Genomic DNA, 26,967 nt, shown 5'->3' with positions numbered 1-26,967 from the left:
GGGGCGGGGAGGAGGCGCGGCGGGCGAGCGGCGGCGCGGGCGACGCGGACCCGTGGGATCGGGCGGGCAGGCCTCGCTTCTACACAAAGTCCTCTCGGGTCATCTCGGGTCATCTCGGGTCATCTCGGGTCATCTCGGGTCATCTCGGGTCATCTCGGGTCATCTCGGGTGATCTCGGGTGATCTCGGGTACTCTCGGGTAATCTTGGGTCATCTCGGGCAGGCCTCGCTTCTACACGGAGCGCGAGTGCGCGCGGCTGCAGGGCGTCCTACCATACCTCCAGAGTGCCGAATCCGGTGTGGGTTCAGTCCCGTGGGTGGTGCGGTAGGCTTCCCAGACAGCTTTGTCCTGCGGGGCGGCAAGCTGTACACGCAGCTTGGCAACGCGGTGTGCGTGCCGGTCGTCCGCGCGATCGCGGAGCAGATCCTTGCGGCCGTCGAGGGCGCGGCCGTCGAGGGCGCGGCTGACAAGGGCGCGGCTGACGAGGGTGCGGCCGACGAGGCCGGTCGCGCGGCGGCGGCGGCGGCTTCCGCGGCGGCGGCGGCGGCTTCCGCGGCGGCGGCGGCGGCTCCCGCGCCGCCGCCGGGGCTCTGTGCGTGCGAGGCGTCGCTGTCTTTGTCCGCGATCAACTTGCTGCGTGGCGTGACGCCGCCCGCGCAGCCGCCGCCGCCCACGGGCGCCGTCCCTGCCGACTATGGGCGGTACGGCGCTGAGACGCCGAGCGAGCGGTTCGCGCGCGTGCTCGCGCGGCCGCCGGAGCGCCTCTTTTGCATGGAGTGCGTCTGCACGTACAGCCTCGACCCTTCCAAATTATAATTTCAATTTAGAGGGGTTTTGAGGTTTTGGGCCGCGACGCCGACGGCGGGCGCAAAAGGCGATGGCGCGAGCCTAGGCGCGAGCCCACGGCAGCTGGCCAGCCCGCAGCTGCTGCCGAGCCCCTGCTCACACGACCTCAGCTGGCAGGAGATCGAGCCCGACCTGTGCGCTGGAGCCGCCGTGTGAGCCCTCTCCTCTCAGAGAGACTCGTCTCTATGACCCGCCGTCGTTTCTCGAGGAGCAAGCCGGGCGGACCGATCGGTGCCGGTGACAGTGCGGCGTGGACCATGAGACATGCAGCAGCGGCAGTGGCATGCACCACGCTGCGGCGCGTGCCACTCTCTTCGTTTGAAGTAAAAAGTCGAATCAGAGAAGAGGATGCGTGGCGACTGACACGTGTATGTGCTGGAAGGTAGTTAGAGAGCAGGGTGTGAAGAACTCGATGAAGAACAGTCTGCACTCCAGACGAGGCAGCAAAAAGGGCGCGGAGGAGGACGACGGACGAGTGGCCCGCACAGGCCCTCACACACACACACACACACACACACACACACACACACACACACACACACACACACACACACACACACACACACACACACACACACACACACACACACACACACACACACACACACACACACACACACACACACACACACACACACACACACACACACACACACCGCTCACACACGCGCACCGGGCCTTGCCCGCACTTTGAATGCCGTGGGGCTCCTATCGTTGGACGTGGAGACGCGAGGGAGTTGCCCCCCCTTGCCCCACCACCTCACGTGTGTGTGGAAAAGTTTACCTTACCTTACCTTACCTTAGGCAGCAAAAGCGGGTCGACGTGAGCGCAAAAAAAAGAGATCAAAAAGCCAAGAGAGCGGGTGAACACTAGGTAAGGGATCTCTAGTGTCGAGAGCCGAGGCGGAAGCTGCCGTCCTGCGTCCACCCATACCGCGCTGGTGTCCAGAGTCCAGCCCGAGCCTTGGCTGTTCTTCATTCCCCACCTTCGATACTGGCACTTGAGCACTGGATTGGGTCGATTCCGCACATGGTACGGGACCCCTCGATCGCTTCGATACTACCTACCGGGCTGCTCACCCACGTGCACCGGGCCAGTGCTTGCACTTTGAATGCCGTGGGGATCCTACCCGTGTCCGGGTGTGGAGATGCGAGGGTCGCCCCCCCTTGCCCCACCACACTTTGTGTGTGTGGAGAAATTTACCTTACCTTACCTTATCTGCGAGGTGCGAGCATCACGTGCGTCAAAACCGACTGATGCTGAGCTCTCCAGCTCACACTACCACACCGCCACAATGCCGCGACCTCAGCAGTCGGGCGATACTGGCGCGCTCGCTCCTGCTCTCGAGCAACGACAGCTTGAAGAAGGCTCCAAACTCACCGCTACTAATCAGGCCAGAGCCATCCGCGTCGAGGGCTAGCCAGAGCGCCTCGAGGCGCGACTCGGACAACAGGGACGTTGGGAGCTTCAGCAGGCTCCGCACCATCTTTGCAAACTCGTCAAAAGAGATCAGGCCAGACCCATTCACGTCCACGCGGCGGAAAAGCTTGAACCACGAGGGCGACTCCCACGGCGGCGACGTCGCGCGGTGCGCGTCTCGCAGGATCGCGGACAGCTCAGCCATCTCGGCTGCGTCTGCTGGCCTGACACCCGAGCGGGCGACATCGCGGCGGCGGCGCATGTCCTTCTCGGCGCGCACGGCATCGCCCGCTGCCCGGTTGCGCCCGTACACAAAATGCCTTGATGCCGATGCAGAGTCCGGCGTCGGCGCTCCGATGCGCATGAGCTTTCCAAACTCGCCGCTACTAATCAGGCCGGAGCCGTCCGCGTCGAGGGCGAGCCAGAGCGCCTCGAGGCGCGACTCGGAGAGCAGGGACGTTGGGAGCTTCAGCAGGCTCCGCACCATCTTTGCAAACTCGTCAAAAGAGATCAGGCCAGACCCATTCACGTCCACGCGGCGGAAAAGCTTGAACCACGAGGGCGACTCCCACGGCGGCGACGTCGCGCGGTGCGCGTCTCGCAGGATCGCGGACAGCTCAGCCATCTCGGCTGCGTCTGCTGGCCTGACACCCGAGCGGGCGACATCGCGGCGGCGGCGCATGTCCTTCTCGGCGCGCACGGCATCGCCCGCTGCCCGGTTGCGCCCGTACACAAAATGCCTTGATGCCGATGCAGAGTCCGGCGTCGGCGCTCCGATGCGCATGAGCTTTCCAAACTCGCCGCTACTGATCAAGCCGGAGCCGTCCGCGTCGAGGGCGAGCCAGAGCGCCTCGAGGCGCGACTCGGAGAGCAGGGACGTTGGGAGCTTCAGCAGGCTCCGCACCATCTTTGCAAACTCGTCAAAAGAGATCAGGCCAGACCCATTCACGTCCACGCGGCGGAAAAGCTTGAACCACGAGGGCGACTCCCACGGCGGCGACGTCGCGCGGTGCGCGTCTCGCAGGATCGCGGACAGCTCAGCCATCTCGGCGGCATCTGCTGGCCTGACACCCGAGCGGGCGACATCGCGGCGGCGGCGCATGTCCTTCTCGGCGCGCACGGCATCGCCTGCTGCCCGGTTGCGCTGGGAGACGTACTGCCGCGCAGCAGTGCTTTGGTTGTCAAGGACGCGATCAAGCTCGGCCAGCCGCTCGATCAGGGCGGCCGGGTCGAGCTCCATATGACCGTGGCGTTGCGGTTTCGGGGACGCACGGTGTAACCAACTTCGGGCGACATAACTAACTCGCGGTCTGAGAGGACCCTCCCACAAGAAGATCCCAAAAATCTCCTTCGCTTTTTCTTCTTTCATGCCGGACACATACACACGGCTACCTGTACCTCTACTCTACTTACCTCTCCCCAGGCAGCGCAGCGAAGCCAAAATTGCCGAAAGGAGGTCTACCTAACAAACACGGGTCTACCTAATAAACACGGATCCTGCGCGGATGCATCGTCGAGGAGCTGCCGGGCGGCGCGGAAGATCGCGTCGGGGTCAGCCTTGCTTGGGTCCTCGCCGACAATTCGGCGAGGCGGCGGAGTGTCGTCTTCACCTCCTCCTGCTTCTCGTCGCGCGGCGAGGCCAGCGGCAACGGCGGCGTGCCCGGCGCCTGCCGCTCTACGGAAGCGCGAGCTGCTGCTCGAGCGGCAGCGCCGCCGCGGCCTGTGCGCCGGCGTCGCCGCCGCCCGCGCCGCCGCCCGCGTCGGCGCCGGCGTCGGCGCCGGCGTCAGTCGCGAGGTCGTCACCAATGTCTGGGAAGGGGGCAGAGCGCGAGCTCCTGCTCGATGGCACGCGCGCAGGCGCTCGCCTCGTTGACGAGGAGCACCGCCTCTGCCATCGGCACTTTGGCAGCCCTGCGCACACGTGTGGGCGAGCTCGGCGACGAGGTCCCCCATCCTCGAGGCGTCGTCGGCGGCGAGGACGAGTGCGAGGAGCGACGTGCGACGCGCACCGAGCTCATGGCAAGCGTTTGATGCCGATGCCCATCGAGGCGCCCTTGATCTTTGGCACAGGATTAGCAGGCGCGTGCAGGTGTGTGGTGACGGCGGCGGCGGCGGCGGCGGCGGCGGCGGCGGCGGCGGCTTCCAACACCAACGATCTTCTTGACGAGACCGTCGACATGCGAGCTTACTCTTTATGCTCCTCCGCAGACACGCGCGCGCACGCGATCGCCGTGTCGATGAGGTCCGCGCACACCTTGAGGATGCTGTTAGGGTTGGCCCGGTTGGGGTCCTCGCCCAGCCAGGCGGCGAGGCGCTTGAGCAGCGTCTTGGTCTCGTCGCGGTGTGCGGTGAGCGCGTCGAGGCCGCGGCGCATGTCGGTGTGGAATGGAGCCATCGCGCTGCGGAAGCGCAGCGCGACCTGCCGCTCCTCCTCGCTTGGCTCACCACCGTCACGCTTCGGCGGCGGCGCGGACGCGTCGGCGGCGACGTCTGCGTCGAGGTCAGGGCAGAGCGCGATCTCCTGGGCGACGCTGTTGACGCCCTCCTCGAGCTCCTGGATGGTGATGCGGATCACATCGAGCAGCGGCAGCTTGCACGACTTCTTGCACGCGGCACGCACGCCGCCGAGCTCGGACGTGAGCGTGTGCCGCCACAGCCCGCAGGTGGCGCAGGCGTGCTCGAGGAGCGTGTGCTGGCCGTCGGCGGACTTGACGCCGCGCGCCTTCTCGAGCGCTTCGAGCTTGACACCGCGCGCACCGCCGCGCCTTGTGCCCGCGTTCAGGTAGTTGCCGTGCGCCAGCACCGAGCCGAGCAGCAGCCGCAGGCTCGGTGAGTCCATCAGCTGGCGCGCGGCGGTGGCGACGGTCGCGAGCGCTGCGGTGGCGCGCTCGAGGGCCTGCGGCAGCGTGTGCTTCTGCCGCAGCGCGTGCAGCATCGGCCGCAGCCGTGGCAGCCGCGCCATCTCGAAGCAGAAGCGCTCGGGCGCGGCGAGGCTCGACGGCGGCACGTGCTTGAGCGCACGCAACGCCTTGGCCTCCTCTGCCCAAGTCTTGGCGGGCAGGTTGCACAAGACCGAGTCGAGTAGCTCGGGCTCGAGCACGCTGGCCTCGAGCGAGACGATCGCCGCGCACAACCGCTCGAGCGAGAGCAGCTTCGACGTCTTGCGCAGGAAGATGCCCACGTTGGTCGCGCGCTGGACCGAGAGCACGTGCAGCGGCGCCGCCGCTGGCACGCCGCCGCCGCCCACGCCGCCGCCGCCCGCCACTGCCGCTGCACTCCCACGCGCCGCGCCGCCGCCCCCGCCGCCGTCAGCACCGTGGTTAGGCTTGGGCGCCGGCTTGGGCACCGCGAACAGCGCCTCCGTCTGCGCGAGGTCAATCGGCACCGCGTCGAGCGCGACGCTCGCCCAGACGGACGAGCCGAGCTGCGCACCCACCAGCTTCTCCCAGTGCACGGGTCGCATCGGCACGCTCGCCTTGGCGACCGGCGGCGGCGGCGGCGGCGGCGGCGGCGGCGGCCCGCCGCCGCCACCATTCGGGGCGCCGGCGGCGAGGGGCGCCGGCGGCGGCGGCGCGCCAATCGGCGGCGGTGGTGGCGGTGCAGGTGGCGGCGGGGCTCCAATTGGCGGCGGCGGCGGCGGCGGCGGCGGCGCTCCACTCGGCGGCGGTGGCGGCGCGGACGGCGGCGGCGCCTCGCTACTCTCAATCGTGAACAGGGCCACGGGCGGCGTCGCCTCGGCCGAGACGGCGGCGGCGGAGCTCACACGGCCCGGCGGCGGCGGCGCGAGATACGGCGGGAGGGCGCTTCTGCCGCTGCCTGGCGGCGGCGACGCGTGTGACGGCGGTGCGGGCGGCGTGACAAGCGCTCCACCGCCCGCCGGCTCGGTCGCGTGCAGGAGGAGCCGGAGCGTCTGGCCGAGCGTCTCATCTGTGCTCACCGCGGCGAGCCGCCGCAGCAGCACGGCCACGTCAGGCCTGATCGCCGCCGCCGCCGCACCGCCGCTGGAGCCGGCAAGGCCCTCCACAGCCGCCATCTCGTCACGGCCGCCCTCGCCGGCGGCGCGCAGCACTTCCTGCTGCAGCTGCCACGCTGAGAGCGCGCCCGCCGCCTCGCGCGCGCGCCACACCTCGAGGGCGGGCGGCGGCGTCGAGATCGGCGTGGCGCGGTCGGAGGGCGCGTGTGCCGTGTGCTGCTTGCCCATCCGTGCGGCCACACCGGCGGTAGCCTCCTCGCCCGCAGCCTCAATCGCCGCGGCCTTCTCCGCACTCGCCAGGAGCGCAGCTGCCCTGTCAGCAGCCGCCTCCGCAGCCGCCTTGTCCGCAGCCGTCTTCTCGGCAGCCGCCAGCAGTGCAGCTACCCTGTCGGCATTCGCCTTCTTAGCAGCCGTCTTCTCGGCAGCCGCCAGCAGTGCAGCTACCCTGTCGGCATTCGCCTTCTTAGCAGCCGCCTTGTCCGCAGCCGCCTTGTCCACAGCCACCTTGTCCGCAGCCGCCTTCTCCGACGGACTCAAGCGGGGCCCACCTGGTGGCGCCGGCGGCGGCAGTTCTTCGCGCTCGCCGTTGGAGGAGTCGGACTCCGGGTCAGACTCACTCTCGGACGCTTTCGCAGCCTCGCCCTGCTTTGCAGCTGTCGACTCGTCGTCTGTCGGCTTTATCGGTCGTTTGAGCTTTGACCGCATTATACGCGCCCGCGTAGTTGAGATAGCATGCGCCATGCTTGGCGGCTCGAGCACCTGCAAAGAGCACACAATCGCGTCTCGCTTGCCACTAGTCCTCTAGGGATAATCTGCGCAGCTGTGAGCGCTGTCAGAGCGGTGTTTCGACACCGATATCGTTCAAGGAGAACGCTGATTCAAAATCCGCTGTTCACACTTCACAGGTAAGTGTAAGCGGAGCAGCTGAGTAGATACAGCGAATCCTTTGTGTTCACACCTGCAAGAGCAGGTGTGAACCGATTTCGGCCTTAGCCGTCGTGCTAGCCAAGTAGTACGCAGTTGGATTCCGAGGGTGTCCCATCACAAGTTCGGCTGCCGACAGACAAGATTGTCCCTTAGTCGACAGCACCCGCCTTTGGACGGTGCTCTGACTGGCTTTGAGAATATATTTTTCGGTTGTAAAATTCTTCTTCTCCACACCGCCGTGGCGTGGCAGACGGTGAACGAGCTAGCGTGCGGGGACAGCGGCATTGTGCACGGTGCTAAGTGCATTGCCGTTCTTAACGGAGTCGCTTAGGCGGCTCCGGTGGTGTGCCTGTGATAGTATCGCGTCCACACACACACACACAGAGAGAGAGAGAGAGAGAAGGCCGCCCCGAGGGCCCAATTACAATTTTCTTTGTGTACTGGCGGCGTGAAACGGCCTCTCTCGGTTGCGTGTGCCGCCTATCGGCACGCGGGTGCTGCGCAGACATCGCAACTCTGCCCGCTCGCTCGACCCTTTTACCGCGAGAGGGCGCCGGCCGCGTGTAAGAGGTGGCTGGCGCCCTGAGGCGGCAATTGGTGGCGTGAGTGCGGAACGCTACTGGCGGCGTGAAAGGGCCTCTCTCGGTTGCGTGTGCCGCCTACGGCTTTATCGGCACGCGGGTGCGCAGACATCGACGCTGTGTGTGTCCAGCATATCCAGCGGACCGCGATGAGGGTATCGTCAAAAAAAGAAAGGGAATGTTTTAGATCTAAAACGAGTGCCTAGGACGGTGATGGTGAGTACGATGCGTCCGGCATCGTTGCGCTCGCGGACGCCCTCACAGGCGCGGTGCGCGCAACGGACCACAGACCCAGCGCGCGGGCATACAACTTCGCGTCGTATCGGGTCCGCTCTGCCACAATCGCGGCGCAGTCCAGCCCCTTGGCGGTACACTCTTCCTGCACGACCTTGGACTCGTTTGCAGGCAGCCCGCCCATCCGGTTGTGCGCGGGCGCAGTGTGGCCAATCTTGACCAATGGCAGACCGAGCTCCTGCAGCAGCCGCTCCATGCAGGGCGCGAGCTCCTCCGTCGTGCACACTAGATCGAAGCGCCGCACGACATCGAGCGTGCGGTTGAACTCCGCCTCGCCGAAGGCGCGGTACCGCTTGCCCATTGGTTCCTTATTTCCCATCATGAAGTGGTCAAAGTCGCCGTGCAGCAGCTGGTTAGACTGCATGTTGTACGGAAGCCAGTATTCGATGGTGCGGTTGAATCTGCCGCAAGATGGCTTGCCACCCCACATCCAAGCCGAGAGTGAGTGCGAGAAGGGCGACCGGACAAGTGTTGTCAAGAAGACCCTCGCCGACGGCAGGGTCCTTAGTTCCGTGATGCGAGGCAGTTCCTGGCTCACCCAGCCCTGCTGCGCGTCCTGTGGACGACGCTCAGTTGACGTGGCAGTCTGGATGGAAGTCCTGTGTTGGGACTCCAACACACACACACACTCACACTCTATGCACCCGCAACGTCCAGGGAAGGGCCGGGCGGGAGCACAAAGAAACAGCAGCGAGGGAGATGCCCGCCACGACAAGGTGCGCAGGAGATGCGCGCAGCGCACATAGTCTCCTGGCGTCCGTCGTGACCGGCGGGCACGCCTCTCACACACACGCACGCTTCTCTCTCTCTCTCGACTCACCACACTCTGAACACCACCACACCTACGGTGAGCTGGAGCTCAGTTGACGTGGCAGTCTGGATGGAAGTCCTGTGTTGGGACTCCAACACACACACACACTCACACTCTATGCACCCGCAACGTCCATCACATATATCAGTTCTGGTCGCTCAATGCAAAGAGGAGTGTTTGATTCTCCCCATGCCACGGTGGTGGAAGGCGTGGCACCCGTGATTGCGCATATGCACTGGGCAGGGAGGGCGGGAAAGTGCCCGCTGACATGGGAAGCTGAGAGAGGGGGCGAAGAACGAAGGCGCCGAGTCCATGGAGAGCTGACATTCAGATGTCGCGTGCCGGAGACTCATAACTAAACCACGCTCCGCAGCACAGGACCCGTTCAGATCCCTGCCTTCTTCAGCCTGGCTTCCATGGCTTCCAGCCTGGCCTCGACCGTGGCGAGCCTCTCTCTGCCGCGCTCCCCGCGCGGGTCGCCGCGCCTGCAGATGCCACCGGCTCCTTGTGCTGATGGTGGCGGTGGCCGCCACGAGGCGACGAGTGGTTGCCCCTGGGCGGGCTTGACGAGCGCGTCGACATGTTTAGCAGGTCGGGTAGGAGCTGTCTGCCCTCGACGTCCGAGCACCCAGCGGGGTCTTTTAGCTTGCGGTTGGCTGCGAGGCTGCTGCACGTCGCGTTGTGGCAAAAGCACCCGTTGAGCACCACCGGGCACTCCAAGCTGCCGCACCGCTGGCTCCTCTGCCAGCGTTTGACGCATGAGTGCTTGCCCTGCAGCATGAGCGAGTTTTTGGTCAGCATGCAGTAGGCCCAGCCCCCGAGCGGCTTGACCACGACGTGGTCGCGCTGCAAGGTTGCGCGCAGAAAGAGCTCAGAGGTGGCCGGCGGCGCAAATGCAAACGGGAGCCCGGCCTGGATCTCCGTGGCGTTCATCGTGGCGTAGCGGATGCGAGTGAGGTACAGGCGCATCGCCAGCCGGCCGCCCAGCGCCATGTGATCGTTGACCCCCGAGCGCGGCGGCCGCCCGACCCTGGCCTCCATGTAGGGCACGTAGACCGAGCGGTTGTCGAGTGGCCAAGGGAAGTCGAGGCGTGACTCCCAGATGGCGTCAGGGCGCACGCGCATGACCGAGTCGAAGGGGCGTCCTTCGCGCACCTCGTGTGCGCTGATCATGTGCTCGCAGTGCATCAGGTCGCAGAGGGACTGGACAAAGTTGCGACGGCAGTCGACACGGCCACGGTTGGAGCATTGGTACCATTTCGGCGTCTCAACGGGCGCTTCGCGGCACCAGCTGCCCTGTGGCTCCACGTCGGCCAGCGGAAGGAGCCGCCGAAGGTGCGTCCAGCTCTCATTCACGGGCCGGACGCCAAAAAAGACACTGGTGCCGTTGGGCGTCGAGAGAAGGTCCTCCACCCCAGCCTTCACGTTCAGGCCGATCTCCGAGAAGGACCGCTCGGAGCCGGTGATGCACACCGCGTGCCGGAGTCCTGCCGACCAGGGGGCGTTCCCTCTCCGCACTATGGCATCCCCACGTTTGTTAAGCGAAGCCATGATGCCGCGCACAGTAGTGCCTCCAGTCTTATGCACGTGTCGGTGGAACCACAAATGTATGCTGTTGTTGGCTGCACCCCGGTCCCGCATATCGTACATCCTGCCACGCCCTGCGACGGACCCTCGAGGTCGATGCTGGCGTGCACGACCGAGTCCGAGCCGAGGGTCAATCTTCTCCCTCTCGCGGCGCTGAATCTCCTGTGGCGGTGGTGGCGGCAGCGGAGGGCTGGCCGGCAGAGGGCGGGCGGCTGACTGCCGCACAGTCGGTGGTGGTGGCGGAGTCAGAGGCAGTTGTTCGGTGGAGCCTTGCGGCGACACCGCGAGGCGCGGCTGCTGCGGAGGAGGGATGGGTGGCGCCGTTGTGCGTACGAGCGTGAGAACCACCCAGCCCAACACCGCGTTGGCGACAACAGAGATCAGAAGGGCGACGACAGAGATCAGAAGGGCCCGGCCATGTGAGCACGAACTGCGCGGCGACGACACCGATGCGACCAAGCTTGAGCGCTCGAGGCGTGGCCGGAGCGGAGACGGCACCGATGCGACCGAGCTTGAGCGCTCGATGGTAGGTTTAAGCATGCGAGTTCTGCGGGAAGACGATGCTGATTAGACACGATGTGCTTGGGTTTGAGCATTGCGGTGTGGCAGAGGGAGGGAGAGAGAGAGAGGTGCAGAGGCGGGGCGAGCGACGCCGACGTGGCGCGGTGGGTGCAGAGACGGCACGCAAGGTAAGCGTTGTGCGAGTCGACCTGACGAGGCTGTTGAGAGTGCGAGAGCGCGGAGCGGTGGCGTGTGTGCGCCTGTTTGCTGTAGAGGACAGTCTTCAAAGGAGAACCACAAAGCAGGGTGAGACGCGCCGGGACAAGGATTGCTTCTGAAACGCCGTGGGGAAAGAAAAGAAGACGGCCCGGCAGACAGGCTCGACACAGGTGCGAACTGGCGCGTGCTAGCACTATCACAGGCACTCCCTCGCACGACACTGGGCACGGGACTGGCGCGCACTGGCACTAACACAGGTACACCACGGGAGTCGCCTAAGCGACTCCTGCGAGGACGGCGAGGCACTTAGCTCCCTGCACTCGACCGCCCTCGCCGCGTTGAAAAGAATTTTGCCTCCGAGCGCAGCTTCTCTCGAGGTTCTCGAGGTGGATATCCTTTGGCCGCGTTGTGTGCGCAGCTTGATTTACGAGGCGCGGGCTACCTCAACCACCCTCAGGGCGACATCACCAGCAGCTCACCGCCTCGGCCGCCAGCAACAACACGCCTCGCAGAGAGAGAGAGAGAGAGAGAGAGAGAGAGAGAGAGAGAGAGAGAGAGAGAGAGAGAGAGAGAGAGAGAGAGAGAGAGAGAGAGAGAGAGAAAGAGAGAGAGAGAGAGAGAGAGAGAGAGAGAGAGAGAGAGAGAAGTTTACCTCACACGAATGATCGCCCATACCGCGCCCAGACCGCGCCGGCATCCAGACCGAGCCTGGCTGTTCTTCTTCACCACAGATACAAACATACAATCACCACGTCGCGCGAGTCCTCAGAACGACAGCAACAATTGCGCCGAGGTGCGGCGTGCTCGCTTTCTCAGTTGCGGCGAGGGCGGGGGAGCACGTGATGCACGTCGAGGCCGCGCTGCTGGCGGCCCAGGCAGGCGTCGGGCCGCTGCTGGTGGAGGTGCGGCGTGTGGCGAGGGTGATGGCGCCCTGTGGGGTGTTTGACTTAGCCCTGCGCCTTAGAGCCACGGACGCCATCTGCACACCATATTCCAGATACCTCACCCCCCGACGCTAGCACGCGCCAGTTCGCACCTGTGTCGAGCCTGTCTGCTGTGAGAGGGAGTTCTTTTGTTTAAAGGGGAGTGGGTGGGCGCCGGAGTGGGAGTGGTGTGACTGCTCCTGTGGTGCGGGCGACGGCTTCTGAGGAAGCCGTCGCCCGCGCCTCGCCCGTCGCGTGAATCGTGTCGCTGCTCCGCCCCGTCCGAATCCGTCCGCCCGCGCGTGCTGCTGCCGCCGCCGCCGCCGCTCCACCCGGTGCCCGTGTATCGTGAGTGAGAGTTGCTTTGTGTACATGTATGTGTAAGTAGGGGGGTGTGCAGTGTGGACTTGTGTATGTCACGCAGCTTGAGCCTCTATCTATGATTAGTAGACCGGACTCGGGTTTGGATGGTAGCGGGCCCGCCGGAGGCTGAAAGAAAGAAAGAAAACAGCAAGCCAATGGAGGGATGGGAGGACGGAGGCTGGTGACCAACGGCGCTGTGTGTGTGTGTCTCGCGCCTTGCGGGGGGGGAGCGGAAAGGAGGAACCTCTTCCCAAGAGCACCACTCTTGGAGCGCCGCCACTACCACCCAGAGCGCTGCAAGCAGCGCCGGGCAATGACGGCTTACCGCCCACCCAGCCCCCCCTCGGCACACCCCGGCAGCCAATGTGTGACGGCTCGAACCCGCTAAGCCATCCCGCAAGCGGGATGGCCCGCCACTCGAACCCGCAAGCGGGTGTACGAACCGCGAGCGGCTCGCACTCGTGACACGCAGGCGTCCGACAGACGGCGCCGGGGCTAGGCGACCGAAGAGGAACTACGGCAAGAACCGCACACCACCCGCTGACGAGCGCTCGCGGAACTGGTCCGCGGCGCCCAATAAAATAAATAAATAAAACGGACATCCCAAGCTAGGGCTGGGTCGAGGACAGACACGTCCCCACCTTTGCAGGATTTTGCAAAAGCGAGGGGGGAGGGGGCGCATCGCGGCGCGGAGAGGGCCCGCCAGGGGCGTGCGTCGCGCTTTTCTTTTCTCCCTGCACCGCTTTCCCAGAACCGGCCATGCTTTTCGTGGCAGCCGTGGCAGCCGCCTTCGCGCCTCGGCAGCTCGCGCCTCAGCTTAAACCGGCCCAGCGTCCTGCAGCGGTCCTGCTTGGAGCGACCGCCGAGTCCACCGCAGCTCCCGCCGCTGCCGAAGAGAGCTCTCCCGCGCCCACCGCTGCCGACCCAGCCGTGGCAACGCTCGACCTGCTCGAGTGGCCTCGGCTCTCCGCGCACGTCGCTCAGCACGCGTCGACGGCCTTTTCGCGCGAGCTGTACGGCGCTGGCATCCCGCTGCCGCGCGAGCGCGCCGAGTCGGAGGCGCTGCTCGAGGAGACGGCAGAGGCGTTCGCCATCGAGAGGAGCCTCGGCGTGCCTCTCGAGCTCAAGGGCTTCACCGACTGGCTGCCACTGGTCTCGCTGGCGTCCAAGGGAGCGGTGCTCGAGGGCCCGCAACTCGCCTCCATATCCACCTCCCTCGGGGCCGCAGCCTCTCTCGTCAAGAAGATGCGCTCGCTCGACGATGCGCAAGGCAGCAGCGGCAGTGGCGGCGGCGGCGGCGGCGGCGGCGGCGGTGCCGTGCCGCATAGGCTCCCGGCCCTCTTCGACGGGGTCGGCGTGCAGGCGGCTCTCAAGCTCGCCATTGACGAGGCAGTCGACGACGCCGGCGAAAGACGCGCGACTCCGCCTCGGAGACGTTCCGGGACACGTCCGCGACATGTCCGAGACACGTCCCCGCTAGGCGTCGTGCGCGACTCCGCCTCGGACGGGCTCGGCGAGGTGCGGTTCGCCAAGCGAGAGCTGGCGGCGGCGGTGCGCAAGAGCCTGGCGGAGCTGGTGGCGAAGAAGGGCGACTCGGTGCTGGCGAACCGTTTGCCGACGCTGCGCGCGGACCGCTTCGTCCTGCAGGCGGCCTGAGATATGGGGAGATGTGGGGAGAGATGGGGAGAGATGGGGAGAGATGGGGATACATGATGACGCGTTCGTCTTGGGGGGAGAGCGGACCGCTCCGCCTCGCAGGTGGTGGCCAAGCAGAAGCACCGCGTGCCGGGCGTCGTGCGCGACGTGTCTGGCTCGGGGCAGACGCTCTTTATCGAGCCCAAGGAGGTTGGAGAGCCCATCCCCCGTATCCCCCCATATCTCCCCATATCCCCCCATATCTCCCCATATCTCCCCATATCTCCCCATATCTCCCCATATCTCCGTGCAGGTTGGCGGGCCCAGCCCCCATATCTCCCAATCTCTCCCTGTCTCTCCCCGCACCTCCCCACCTCTCCCCGCAGGTCGAGGGCGCAAACACAAAGCTGCGCCAGCTCGCCAGGCGCGAGCAAACGCTCGTGCGGGCGGTGCTGCAGGCGTTCGACTGCCGAGAGACGGCCGAGAGATGATTTACGTGCGGGCGGTGCTGCAGGCGCTAGGCGGCCGAGAGACGGCCGAGAGACGGCCGAGAGATGACGTACGTGCGGGCGGTGCTGCAGGCGCTCTCCAAGCGAGTGGGCGCGCCTGCCGTCGCTCACGAGCTCGAGGCGCTGCACAGCGCCGTGACGAAGGTCGACCTCGCCGCCGCGCGCGCGCGGTACGCCGCCGCCGTGGGCGGAGTGCCCGTCCGCTTCTCGGACCACCGGGCGGAGGGCGTGGCACTGCAGGGGCTGCTGCACCCTCTGCTGCTGCAGCCTGCGCCCTCCGAGCCGGTCGAGCGGGGCGATGTCGTGGCGCAGGACTACGAGCCTCCTTAATCAGCCCTTAATCAGCCCTTAATCAGCCCTTAATCAGCCCTTCATCAGCCCTTCATCAGCCCTTGAGTAAGGTCGTCGTTTGAGCAGGACTACGAGCCTCCTTAACTAGCCCTAAATTAGCCCTTAATCAGCCCTCAATCAGCCCTTGAGTAAGGTCGTCGTTTGAGCAGGACTACGAGCTTCCTTAACTAGCCCTTAACTAGCCCTTAATCAGCCCTTAATCAGCCCTTAATCAGCCCTTAATCAGCCCTTAATCAGCCCTTAATCAGCCCTTAATCAGCCCTTAATCAGCCCTCAATCAGCCCTTGAGTAAGGTCGTCGTTTGAGCAGGACTACGAGCTCCCGCCGCACGTGCGCGCGATCGTGATCACCGGGCCGAACACCGGCGGGAAGACAGTGGCACTGAAGAACCTCGGGCTGGCAGTGCTGATGGCCAAGGCTGGCCTCACCTCCCCCCATCTCCCCCCGTCTCCCCCCGTCTCCCCCCATCTCCCCCCGTCTCCCCCCATCTCCCCCCATCTCCCCCCATCTCCCCCCATCTCCCCCCATCTCCCCCCATCTCCCCCCATCTCCCCCCATCTCCCCCCATCTCCCCCCATCTCCCCCCATCTCCCCCCATCTCTCCCCCCATCTCCCCCCATCTCCCCCCATCTCTCCCCCCATCTCTCCCCCCATCTCCCCCCCCCGTGGCCACCCCATCTCCCCCCACCCCCCCCCAAATCGCAGGCTGGACTGTGGCCCGTCTGCTCAGAGCCGCGTGGCCGCTCTCTCTCGGCCGACGCCTCGCCGTCGGCGGTCGCCGCCGTGCCCTGGTTTGACGCCGTGATGGCAGACATCGGCGACGACGGCCAGTCGTCGCACGCGAGATCAGCCGAGATCCACCCGAGATCAGCCGAGGTTGCGCCTCCGCATAGGCGACGACCAGTCGCTGGTGCAGTCACTCTCGACCTTCTCGGCGAGCTGTGAACAGCGTCTCTTCACACCTGCAGCTGTGAATAGGTGCAGTCCCTCTCGACCTTCTCGGAGCTGTGAACAGCGTCTCTTCACACCTGCAGCTGTGAATAGGTGCAGTCCCTCTCGACCTTCTCGGCGAGCTGTGAACAGCGTCTCTTCACACCTGCAGCTGTGAATAGGTGCAGTCCCTCTCGACCTTCTCGGCGCACGTGGCGCGGGTGCGCGCCATCCTGCAGCGCGTGAGCTGCGAGTCGCTCGTACTGCTCGACGAGGCGCAATCTCGGGCAATCTCGGGCAATCTCGGGCAATCTCGGGCACTCTCGGGCACTCTCGGGTACACTCGGGTACTCTCGGGTACTCTCGGGTACTCTCGGGTACTCTCGGGTACTCTCGGGTACTCTCGGGTACTCTCGGGTACTCTCGGGTACTCTCGGGTACTCTCGGGTACTCTCGGGTACTCTCGGGTACTCTTGGGCACTCTCGGCTAATCTCGGGTACTCTCGGGTACTCTCGGGTACTCTCGGGTACTCTCGGGTACTCTCGGCTACTCTCGGGTACTCTCGGCTACTCTCGGCTACTCTCGGGTACTCTCGGGTACTCTCGGGTACTCTCGGGTACTCTCTCGGGTACTCTCGGGTACTCTCTCGGGTAATCTCTCGGCTGATCTCGCTCGTGCTGCTCGGCGAGGCGGACGGCGGCACCGACCCGCCCCCTTTGGTAGGTTGGCGCCGGCACCGATCCGACGGAGGGGTCTGCGCTCGGGGCGGCGGTGCTGCGGCGGCTCAAGGCGACGGCGGGCTGTGAGCAGCGTCTCTTCACACCTCTAGCTGTGAATAGGTGCTGCGGCGGCTCAAGGCGACGGCGGGCTGTGAGCAGCGTCTCTTCACACCTCTAGCTGTGAATAGGTGCTGCGGCGGCTCAAGGCGACGGCGGGCTGTGAGCAGCGTCTCTTCACACCTCTAGCTGTGAATAGGTGCTGCGGCGGCTCAAGGCGACGGCGGGGCTGACGATGTGCACGACGCACCACTCGTCGCTCAAGACGCTCAAGTACCCGGACCCCCTCCCCCCCCCCCCTTCCCCCCTCTAATGAAGCAGTTCATGAGCCTCTGAGGAGCGGCAGGGTCACTCACTAACAGGTACTCGGACGCCGCCTTCGAGAACGCATGCGTCGAGTTCGACGACGTCGCGCTCGCGCCAACCTACCGCCTCCTCTGGGGCGTCCGACAACGCGAGAGGACGGCGAGATCACGCGAGATCACCCGAGATCGCCCGAGATTGCCCTCTAGGCGTCCCCGGCCGCTCCAACGCCATTGCCATCGCGCGGCGGCTCGGGCTGCAGCCTGACGTGCTCGACGACGCGGTCGAGTCGCTCGGCGCGGGCGAGGCGGACGTCGGCGAGCTGTGAACAGCGTCTCTTCACACCTCTGGCTGTGAATAGGTGCGGGCGAGGCGGACGTCGGCGAGCTGATCGAGCGGATGCAGGCCGAGCAGGGGGAGCAGCGGGCGCTGCGGCAGCAGCTGGTCGGCTTGCGCGACGAGGCTGAGGGGGCGCGGCGGCAGCTCGAGGCGCGCCGGCTGGAGCAGGAGGCGGCGGCCGCGGCGGAGGCGGCGGCGTCGCGCGAGGCGCTGCAGCGCGAGCTCGACGCCGCGCGCGCGCAGATCGCAGACTTGGTGGCCGCGGCCAAGGCTGGCGCCGACGGCCCCGCGCCGACCCCCTCGGCGACGCTGCACCGCCTGTCTGTGATTGGAAAGCGGGTGGCGGGAGCGCCAGAGGCGGAGGCGGCGGCGGCGGCGGCGGCGGCGGCGGCGGCGGCGGCGGCGGCGGCGGTGGTGGGCCGGGAGGAGGCGGAGGCTGGCGACTCGGTGATCGTGCGTCGACTCGGGGAGGAGCCGGTGCTGGTAGAGTCGAGGAAGGGGAAGCAGCTGACGGTGGCGTACGGCGGGCTGACGATGAAGGTGAAGGCGGCCGAGGTGGCCAGGGTCATCAAGGCCGAGAGGGTGGTGCCGCCCCCAAAGGCTGCGGGTCGCAAGGGCGGGAAGCGCGAGCGCCGCGTGACCGCGGTGCGCGTCCCTAGCAACACGCTCGACTTGCGCGGCAAGCGGCTCAACGAGGTTGGCGACGACGTCGCGCACGCGCTCGATCGTGCGATGGACCTCGGCTGTCTGTACATCATCACCGGCCGCGGCACCGGCCAGATGCGCCGCTTCGTGAGGGAGCGGCTCGCGGAGGACCCCCTGGTCGCGCGGTTTGAGGATGCGCCCGAGCCGGAGGGGGGGAACGGGTGCACCATCGTCTATCTGCGCTGACACCCTTGCGCTCGCTTGACTCTAGAGCTGCCATTGCGCGTGGTACCGTGCGTGTACTGCGAACACACACTGTATTACACCACGACGTGAATTGTGATTTGTCAATTTTGCTACACAGAGTCACTACACGGACGCGGGTCTCTACAGCCGCTGAGAAAAGAGACAGCGCGCCACCTGTTCCTCTCGGCTCTCCAATCCTGGTCTCGATCTTCACCTACCTACCTCGGCCACCTTCGGAGCTGGATCGCAACCGCAGCGGCAGCGACACTGGCCCACACGACCACGGGCAGGTAATCAAAGCGGGGTGACGAGGGCGGACACCCAGCCCTGTCCCACGACAGTCCCTTCACCCCGACAGCGCTCTCAAGGTAGCGCAGGACCGACCCCAAGCGCGCCGGCTCGGAGCGCAGCGCGACGTGCGAGTCCGGCCGCACGAGCATGAGGCACTGGGCCTGCACACCGAGGACCTCGAGGGCAGGGTGCGAGGCTGGCAGCGTGACGACCGTCTCAATCACCCCACGGCTGTACGACTTGATTTCCTTGCCCAGGGCGTTGAGCTCCGCTGCTGAGAGTATTTTGACTGAGCTGAGGTTGCGCGCGAGGTCGGCGTTTTCGTGAGCGTACCCCTCGCAGAGCAACAGCATCCATCCGTGATTGTAAGGATAGAGCCGGCGCGCAGGAAGGCCTTGCTGTGCACCAGGGAGGTCAAAGTTTGGCAGTCGATCGCCGGCACGAATCCGGTGACCGACCCACCGATACAGGTTCTGCCGCCGCCTATAGCCCCCGGCTGGGAAGATCCTCGAGACTGGCAGCGGTGGGAAGGCCGGCGGCCGCTCCCAGTGCTCTCTGCTCAGTGCGCAGTCACGGTAGGAGTGGATCTGCATCGCAACCGCTCGCACCGCGGTGCCATGCAGCGCCGGGAGCATGCCAGCGAGGCGCTGCAAGCTGCCGCGAATGAAGAAGACTAGCGGGTTACGGCTAGCGGCGCCGTGCGCGGCACGCTCGATGGCCCTGCAGATGCGCTCGTCGGTGCCACGTCGCTCCGCCTCGTACGTGTCGAGCAGAGGGCCGTCGATCCTTGCCTGCCCCCGCACCACCATGGCAAGCTTCCAGGCGAGGTTGAGCGCGTCCTGCATGCCCATGTTCATCCCCTGACCGCCGAGTGGGGAGTGACAGTGGCATGCGTCGCCACAGAGAAAGACGCGGTCCGAGCGATAATGCTCGACCAGCCGCGAGTTTACCTTGAATCCGGTGCACCACTTGACGGAGCCGGGGACGACCCGTAGCTCAGACGTGCCAAAGCCGCGGACGCGCGCTATCTCTGCGACCTCGTCGTCGCGTGGCGGCCGTAGGAGCGGGCGGCCATGAGAGTCCGCCTCGCCGGTCAGGAAGCTCGCCGACTGCGCCTCGTCCAGGTCAACGATTAATAGCTGCGCCCGGGGCGAGTCCTCCGGCATAGGCATGGAAAAGAAGAGGCCGGGCGCCATGCCGCTGCCCTTGCTCAGGCCAACTTCGGTCGTGTGGATGCCGTCGCTCCAGCAACACTCGCCGAGGCCGTCAAATGTGGCATGGAGGGCGAGGAAGTTCTCGTCCATGGTCTCGCCGTCAAAGGACAACCCGAGGGCCTTGCGAATGGTGCTCCTCCCACCGTCCGCCGCCAACAGCCATCCGCAGGCGAGCATCTGCTTACCCGCTGGCGTGTCAAGCTCGCAAGTCACCCCCAGGTCGTCTGCCTCAAATGAGACGAGCTTGGTGCCGCGCTCAATCTTCATCCGGCCACGCACGCCCGGCAAAGTCTCAAAATACTCACTCAGCACCTTTTCTGTCCGCCACTGCTCTTGGGCCAGGACTCCCTCAAAGGTGTCCGTCCTGCCGCGCATGTCAATGCTCAGCACAGCAGCTTTGCCCTGGTCGGTATTCTCCCAGACCCGCGCCATCAAGGCCGTCACGGAGCCAGCCTGCATGGCAGCAACGACACGTTCCGGGAGCTGCTCGAGGGTCCGCGCCTGCGTGCCCGACGCCTTGGTAAGGATAACAGGCGCAAGGTTGCTATCAACAATCCGAACGTGCACGCCCTTCTCCGCGAGTGCGATGGCTGCCGTAATGCCGACTGGGCCAGCTCCAACCACGAGCACGTCGACCGTGGCCATCTCGCTGCTGCGGCCGTCAAAGCTCATACTGAGGGGACGGTACCAGGTACTCGAGTACTGAGAGAGTATGGGGCACTTCCCCTTCAACTCTCTTACTTATTTTATATTACCCAAAAGCAGGCGTGTGAGAGAGAGAGAGAGAGAGATGCCTTTCGGGGCCCAGAGATAAAACTTCTGAAGCCATGCATGACCTAGTAGTGTCCCCAGCTATGGGCGTGTCCACGTTGGAGCCAGGTGTGGTGTGGGCGCGAGAATAGCTCCGCCGTTAATGGAGGCAACCGATGCGAGTCGACTGGTGTGTGTCGTCGTGGTTTCGTATCAAGAATACTCACTCACTCACACCAAAAGCAGGCTCACACAGCGCCCTCTATGTTGGGTCAAGGGCGCCTAGAAGAAGGCGCCGCCCCCCGAAGAGGAATCCCACCCGTACCCCGAGCCCCCGTCGTAGAGCACGTCGAAGGCGTCGTCGCCGCCGGCGCCGCCAAAAGCCCGGGGGGGCGTGCTCGGGCGTTGTCGTAGTCGTAACTCTCGGTCGAGTGCAGCATCGACCGCTTCCTCGAGCTTGTTTTAGGTTTGTTGTTGGCAAATCAAGACGAGCTTGTCGGTCTCGAGTGAAAAAAAACGCAAAGGAGGGAGTATTTCCAGGGTCGTGGACGACATTGGAGTAATTCCTGATAAAAAGAAAGAAAGAAAACAGACAACCCAAGGGAGGGATGGGAGAACGGCACGCCGTCACCGCACAGGGATTTTAAGGAGAGGAGTGTGATGCGCTAGCCGTCGCCCACCCTGGGGAGTCTGCTTCTTCGTATCTCTTTTCGCAGTCTCTCGCCGCTTCTCGCTGCAACCTTCATGCCACCTCGCGGCCGTCCCACTCTCGTCGTTCTCTCCCTAAAGAAAGAAAGAAAGAAAACACACAACCCAAGGGAGGGATGGGAGAACGGCACTGTCACTTCCTCCTCTGTCGCGTCGTTCTCTTAATTCCTGATAAAACTTTTACGAACAAATTCGGCGCCAAACGTGCCGCCTGTGCCGCTGAGCGCATCCGACGCCCTTCGTATGCGATTTTTGAAGCACTTGTTTCTCTTCACCGATGCTCAGGTGGCAGAGGTCAAGTTCAGATGGTCGGGCGAGCTTCCGAAATACGGAGTGCTCCCCAAAGCCTCTTGCACTGGTGGCGAGGACCCAGTCGACATCACCAACCTCGAAAGCGTCAAGGTCAAGAGCCTCTTCACATGGGCAATGGTACACAGCCTCTCAACGGGGCAGATTGACCTCCCACTGCTCTTCTCCGTGTTTCTGGTCCTCCTGCAGGCGTTGATTATGTTTGCCTCCGTGTTCTCTTCCTTCCTGGACAAAGTGACGACATACCAGACGGTGGCCCCGATTTGCCACGATCCTCTGGCTGACAGCTTCAACTTTAGGTGGACCAGCATCTCGTGGGCATCGGAGAGTGCAGCTGCCATCGGCTCTCTCGTGCTCTTCCCGCTCGCACTCGTCCTCACTTTGATCGAGCTTGATGGCTTCGAGGAGGTTGCATATCAGCGCTTGCTGTTGCATTCTATCGGTGCCCTGCGCGGCAGCGGGCAGCCTGGAGCCTGGCATCCGCGTCGGTCGCTGCTCGTATTTTGGGGCTGCTTCGTCGAGTTCAACCTTGCTCTGGTCTACCCGATGCTGATTTATGTCACCTCTTGCACGGCAGCTTGGACCGCAACGGTCGATGTTGACCATCTGCCTTCGTACAGCAAACTTCTCGTGCTCGGCTCCGTCGCGGGCTACCTGATGAACATGGACAAGAATGCGCTGAAGGTCCTGCAGTACTCTGTTCTCCGAAACCAGACGGCCTTTGATGAGATCGTACTCACCAAAGCAGCGAGTGATCTCGCGTCGCGGAAGCCGGTCCAAGCAGGATTCGTCATGGGCGGGTTTCAGGTGGCCATCATCGTGATGCTACTCTTCCACGTTGACTGGTGGCAGATCTCCTTCATCCCAGCTATCGGGTTTGTGCTCACCGCGGTCTACGCGTGCTACTTCATTAAATTCCAACGGGAAGGCTGGACACGTGTGGTCATGCTCGTCATGTGGTTCGTGTTCAGTGGCGTGATCATCGGATCGCTCTATCCCTTCTTCTTTGAGTTCGAGGGCCAGATTGGCGATTGGTACAAGAAGAAGCCCCTGGGTACAGCGGATTCCTCTTGCTCGCGTTGAGATGGCCACGCTCCAGGCGTCGTGCCGGGCGCAAGCGGGCCATTGTCAAGCGGACCCCCCCCCACGCCCATGTACAGCGCGCCACGGCAGCGCATCGATCGCCGCGAGGGCCCGAGCGGTCCGATCGAGAGATAGTTACGGTGCTGCACCTGGGCATGGGGTCTGTCATATGCCTTACTGTGTGTACCATAAGCGTACCTTGGAGCACTTTGGAGCACTTGTACCGATTACGTGTCTTGTGATTCTTGTGGACGGCACACACCTCACACACGGCGGCGAGAAAACACAAAGCGAAAATGGGGGGTGGACACGCGCTTGTGAAGTGCTTGTACGTGTCCGTTTTATTTATTTATTTATTGCTTGTACGGACGGTATTTTGTGGAGCACTCACGATATGCGCTCCTACCACACGGGTTCACAGGGCAGGTAGCTCGACCGCGCTCGCATCAGTCAGTAGCCACTCGACCTGCGCGCCGTATGCGCAGGTGACCATCCCAGCGGGCATGCCCGTGTTCCGCTCCGCGTTGGACCAGCCCAAGCATTTGCGTACCATTGCCGCCTGCTCCGGCTTGGCTGCCGAGAGAAGCACGGTGCGGGCGGAGCTGATGGCGTCGATGCTCAGGGTCACGCCGCCCTTGCCCTCCGCCTCGAGGCAGGCGCGATCGCACCCGGGCGAGACGACAACCTGCGCCGAGCCGGGGTAGAGCGAGGCGCAGTGGCCGTCCGCGCCGCTCCCGAGCAGCACGCAGTCCAGCGATGGCAGCCCCGTGCCCTCGCAGGTGCCGACAGCAGGCGAATCGAGCAGCGTTCGGCTGTACGCCTCCGCCGCGTCGGCCGCCGGTCCGGCCGGCACCCTGTGGACGTGGCCCACGCCGCACGTCGCAATCAGCTCCTCGGCGCCGGCCCAGCACTTGCCCGCAGCCTCGCCCTCTGTCCTCTCGTTCCCAAAGAAGAGGTGGACGCACGACCAGTCGAGCGCGCCCGCTAGGCTCGCGAGCGGCTCGACGGTGGTGCCGGAGCCAATGGAGAGGGAGAAGCAGCCCTTTTCGGCGATGGCAACGCGTGCAACCTCGGCGACGCGGTCGCGGATCAGGTCGGAGACGGCGCTCTCGCTGCGGAGGACGTGGCCGACCCGGCCGTCCGGCAGGGTGAAGGCCGGGACGCAGGCGAGGTAGGCGAGCATCATCGAACATGAAGCTCTGTGGCGGGCTCTGCTTTTGGGCAGGCAGCTCACCATGGGGCGGCAGGTGGAGTTTCACAGCGTGGCACGCGGTTTTTTGCTTGCAACACCTCGACCGAGCTGATTGTGGTGTAGCTGCTGTCCCTCCCCCCCACGGCGTACAGGAGGCCGTTGTGCGACGCGAGCCCGAAGCTTTCGCGGGCAGTGGTGAGGGCCGGCCCGGCGTTCCACGAAGTGCCGTTGAACACCTCGACCGAGCTGAGTATGCTGTATGGCAATGTCGCAGCCGCCGCAGTCACTGTGTGCTCTAAGTGGCTGAAAACATAATTGTTTTTTGAGCCCCTACGCCCTCGGGACGCGCACCGCGCTACTGCTCCCGGGCAGGGGTGTAAGGGAACACACTAGGGCACACCAGGGCATCCCTCCCTCATCTGCTCTGCCACGAATTCTGACTCCTCCCTCTCGACCCGCTCAGAGCGAGTAAACAGCAAGTCGTCGAAGCCAGTGAAACCCCCATCGTTGTACCGAAGGAGAATATCGCCCAGCTTTGTCTTGTAGAATTTGGACTCTGCGGGCCCTGGGCTCCATTCGACAAGTTGATGAGCAGGCCTGCCTTCACCTTGTAGACATCCAAATCGATAGAGCGACGATCTTCGATCGTATTCATCCGGTGGTATCCAAAGAACTTGCCTCGCGTTCTCATGATCAGGCCAGGTACCTTCACGTGTATTAGCTCAAAGTTTGCGTTCATACGTCGTGAGGTGCGGCCACGGATACACACACACACACACACGCGCGCGACCTCGATAGACCCCAAAAGGTATTTTGACTCAATAGTTCCACGCGCCTTGCCGGCCTTACGCTCATAGATCACGAGTTGACCGGATAGTGGGTGTGCAACGCTGGTGTGTGAGTGAGTATTCCTGATACGAAACCACGACGACACACACCAGTCGACTCGCATCGGTTGCCTCCATGAACGGCGGAGCTATTCTCGCGTCCACACCACACCTGGCTCCAACGTGGACACGCCCATAGCTGGGGACACTACTAGGTCACGCATGGCATCAGAAGTTTTATCTCTGGGCCCCGAAAGGCATCTCTAGCAGCGTCGTTACGCATGCGCCCTCCCCTCCTGGGCGCATACGCCTCACGTCTCGCCAGAGCATAAGCCCTTGGTGTGTGACGAGACGAGTTCTTCGCCATCGCAGCGAGCAGCAAACACTCGCCGCACCAGCCGGAGGCATCGCCGCAGCACTGTCTGCGCTGCGGTCCTGCACCCGTCGACGAAGCTCCCCCCGCGGAAGACCGCGCGTAGCGACGCCTTGACGATCGAGATGAGCGCGCTTGAAGCTCGCCCACCCCTACTGCCCCTGAGAGTTGGTTACCGAGTGGGATCAGCTCCCCCCCTTGGGATCGAAGCTTCCACGACCTCGCACCCAACAGCACAGGCGGGATCAGAGAGAGACTCCGCACCGGACACCGCCCGGGCACAGACCCCCTACCCGTCGGACAACGCCTGGACCCCTCACAGAGCAGCCCACGCACAGATCACGCATCGGCAGATTTGACACCTGGTTCAGGCGTTGACAGCACACACTGGTCACAGTTGCATAGCCCTGCCTCTTGTCCTCACAAAACGGCTTGCACTCGGACTCGGCGCCGCACTCGGTGCAGCCGCCGCAGCCGGCCCAGCTGCACCGGGCGTCCCAGGGTTGCGTCTTTGCTTCACAGAAGCCCTGGCATTGTGGCGGGCTTGCTGTCGGTGGCGGGACGTAGCATTCGCTGCAACCGTTGGGTGTGGGGATGGACAGAGGCTGGGGTTGGTGTGGTGGGCGCTCCACATATCGCTTCCAAGATAAAGTCGGGGGGCGCGCGTCTCTCATAAAATTCTAATCCGGCGCACACCGCACAATCCACAACCACAAGAGCACCATTCCACAAACGACCAAGCTAAAAAATGCCGCGTTTTTGTCTGCGCGTTTTTTTTAGGAGCCCCTGGAAGATTAATCCTGGGGATGCTGGAAGTGAAACGACAACACGTGTCTGTGTCACCTCTGTCTGACAATGCCATGCGCGCACGGGTATATTACTACTAGAGTGTATCGTGTGTGCGACCGTGTTGGGCGGTGTGGCCAGTGTCACCCCACCTGCGGTCTCCCTGAACTCCCCGCTTTCCCTGGGGGATAGCAGATAGCACGCGCAGCGAGGGAGCCGGCCGCGACCATCATGGGGAAGCAACAGCAATGCGACCACCATCATGGGGCTGTACAGGACACACACGCCTGGACGAGCCACGCGGCCACAACAGCGAGGAGCGCGGCTGTGCCTTCTCGGAAGGAGAGGGGGGAGGCGCCGACGAGGGCCGCGAACACGAAGAAGGCGCAGCGCAGCGCGTTGGAGCGGAGCAGGTCGACGAAGGGCGGCAGCGCTTCGACTGGGAGAAGTGCCGTGATTGGCTGTTGCAGCCAAGTGCGGACCACGAAGCTGGCGCAGAGCAGCCAAGCTGCCGCGCGCCGCCGCCCGCACCACCAGAGGTTTGCGCTGGCGGCGATGAGCGCGACGAGTGCGACGTCTAGCTGCTGCACGAGGCCCAAGCTGACCACGGGACGCGGCATCGGGACCAGCAGCTGCGAAGCGTTGGGCGGCGGCGGCTCCTCTGGCGTGTGCGTCGCCTCACCGAGGAGCGAAAGCCAGGCTGCGGCGAGCGACCGACGAGCGCGGCGAGGGCGACCTAAGGCAAGGCCAGGTAAATTTCTCAACACGCAAGGTGGTGGGGCAAGGGGCCAGGCATCCCTCGCGACTCCACGTCTAAAAGATAGGAGCCCCACGGCGACACACACACACACACACACACACACACACACACACACACACACACACACACACACACACACACACACACAGAGAGAGAGAGAGAGAGAGAGAGAGAGAGAGAGAGAGAGAGAGAGAGAGAGAGAGAGAGAGAGAGAAGACGGGCAGAAGAGAGAGAGAGAGAGAGAGAGAGAGAGAGAGAGAGAGAGAGAGAGAGAGAGAGAGAGAGAGAGAGAGAGAGAAGGTGTGAGAGAGAAGGTGGGTAGGTAGAAAGGTGAAGAACAGCCAGGCTCGGACTGGACACCATCGGTGTCGAAACACTGCTCCGACAGCGCTCACACAGCTGTGAGCAATCCTGTCACGCGGCGCGGGCACTATGATGCGCCGCAGATCTTCAGTGGGAATCTGCCATTCATCGACTCCCTTCGCGGTCCCTGC

The 26,967-nt window shown here is 64.4% G+C and overlaps 8 protein-coding genes across 8 annotated transcripts; 1 reads left to right on the top strand and 7 right to left on the bottom strand.

Annotated features, from left to right (window-relative positions):
- Nucleotides 1-2,120: 2,120 nt before the first annotated feature.
- Nucleotides 2,121-3,506, bottom strand: EMIHUDRAFT_224263 (hypothetical protein; the record flags this gene model as incomplete). The annotated part of the gene is made up of 1 exon (XM_005791194.1): nt 2,121-3,506. The coding sequence occupies one exon, from the start codon at nt 3,504-3,506 to the stop codon at nt 2,121-2,123; it is 1,386 nt and encodes a 461-aa protein (XP_005791251.1).
- A 945-nt stretch (nt 3,507-4,451) lies between these two features.
- Nucleotides 4,452-6,980, bottom strand: EMIHUDRAFT_224262 (formin-like protein-like protein; the record flags this gene model as incomplete). The annotated part of the gene is made up of 3 exons (XM_005791193.1): nt 4,452-5,459; nt 5,613-5,690; nt 6,336-6,980. 3 exons carry the CDS (start codon nt 6,978-6,980, stop codon nt 4,452-4,454), a joined length of 1,731 nt encoding a protein of 576 aa, XP_005791250.1.
- A 1,121-nt stretch (nt 6,981-8,101) lies between these two features.
- Nucleotides 8,102-8,600, bottom strand: EMIHUDRAFT_361625 (hypothetical protein; the record flags this gene model as incomplete). The annotated part of the gene is made up of 1 exon (XM_005791192.1): nt 8,102-8,600. A coding segment is annotated over one exon (499 nt), but the record flags the coding sequence as incomplete, so codon positions are not given.
- An 11-nt stretch (nt 8,601-8,611) lies between these two features.
- EMIHUDRAFT_361623 (hypothetical protein) lies at nt 8,612-9,622 on the bottom strand. The gene has a single exon (XM_005791191.1). The coding sequence runs from the start codon at nt 9,177-9,179 to the stop codon at nt 8,997-8,999; it is 183 nt and encodes a 60-aa protein (XP_005791248.1). The 5' UTR covers nt 9,180-9,622; the 3' UTR covers nt 8,612-8,996.
- Nucleotides 9,623-13,204: 3,582 nt separating this feature from the next.
- EMIHUDRAFT_109227 (hypothetical protein) lies at nt 13,205-18,180 on the top strand (the record flags this gene model as incomplete). Its single annotated transcript, XM_005791190.1, has 16 exons — nt 13,205-13,880; nt 13,926-14,041; nt 14,204-14,290; nt 14,467-14,529; nt 14,662-14,874; nt 15,250-15,342; nt 15,646-15,816; nt 15,919-15,947; nt 15,985-15,989; nt 16,053-16,057; nt 16,595-16,673; nt 16,711-16,741; nt 16,779-16,809; nt 16,847-16,920; nt 17,010-17,161; nt 17,312-18,180. The coding sequence occupies 16 exons, from the start codon at nt 13,205-13,207 to the stop codon at nt 18,178-18,180; spliced, it is 2,694 nt and encodes an 897-aa protein (XP_005791247.1).
- Nucleotides 18,181-18,398: 218 nt separating this feature from the next.
- On the bottom strand, nt 18,399-20,357 carry EMIHUDRAFT_224257 (hypothetical protein; the record flags this gene model as incomplete). Its single annotated transcript, XM_005791189.1, has 1 exon — nt 18,399-20,357. The coding sequence occupies one exon, from the start codon at nt 20,355-20,357 to the stop codon at nt 18,399-18,401; it is 1,959 nt and encodes a 652-aa protein (XP_005791246.1).
- Nucleotides 20,358-22,950: 2,593 nt separating this feature from the next.
- Nucleotides 22,951-23,721, bottom strand: EMIHUDRAFT_109226 (hypothetical protein; the record flags this gene model as incomplete). The annotated part of the gene is made up of 1 exon (XM_005791188.1): nt 22,951-23,721. The coding sequence occupies one exon, from the start codon at nt 23,719-23,721 to the stop codon at nt 22,951-22,953; it is 771 nt and encodes a 256-aa protein (XP_005791245.1).
- Nucleotides 23,722-25,703: 1,982 nt separating this feature from the next.
- On the bottom strand, nt 25,704-26,836 carry EMIHUDRAFT_224253 (hypothetical protein; the record flags this gene model as incomplete). The annotated part of the gene is made up of 3 exons (XM_005791187.1): nt 25,704-25,713; nt 25,999-26,413; nt 26,827-26,836. The coding sequence occupies 3 exons, from the start codon at nt 26,834-26,836 to the stop codon at nt 25,704-25,706; spliced, it is 435 nt and encodes a 144-aa protein (XP_005791244.1).
- Nucleotides 26,837-26,967: the final 131 nt, after the last annotated feature.

Source organism: Emiliania huxleyi (assembly GCF_000372725.1).
Source record: "Emiliania huxleyi CCMP1516 unplaced genomic scaffold EMIHUscaffold_115, whole genome shotgun sequence".
NCBI lineage: Eukaryota > Haptophyta > Isochrysidales > Noelaerhabdaceae > Emiliania > Emiliania huxleyi.
Note: the sequence above shows the minus strand (reverse complement) of the source record. Positions and strands in the feature narration are given on the sequence as shown.

Excerpts from the sequence above, each read along its gene's own strand:
- EMIHUDRAFT_361623 (XM_005791191.1), bottom strand. The coding sequence starts at position 9,179 with ATGTCAGCTCTCCATGGACTCGGCGCCTTCGTTCTTCGCCCCCTCTCT.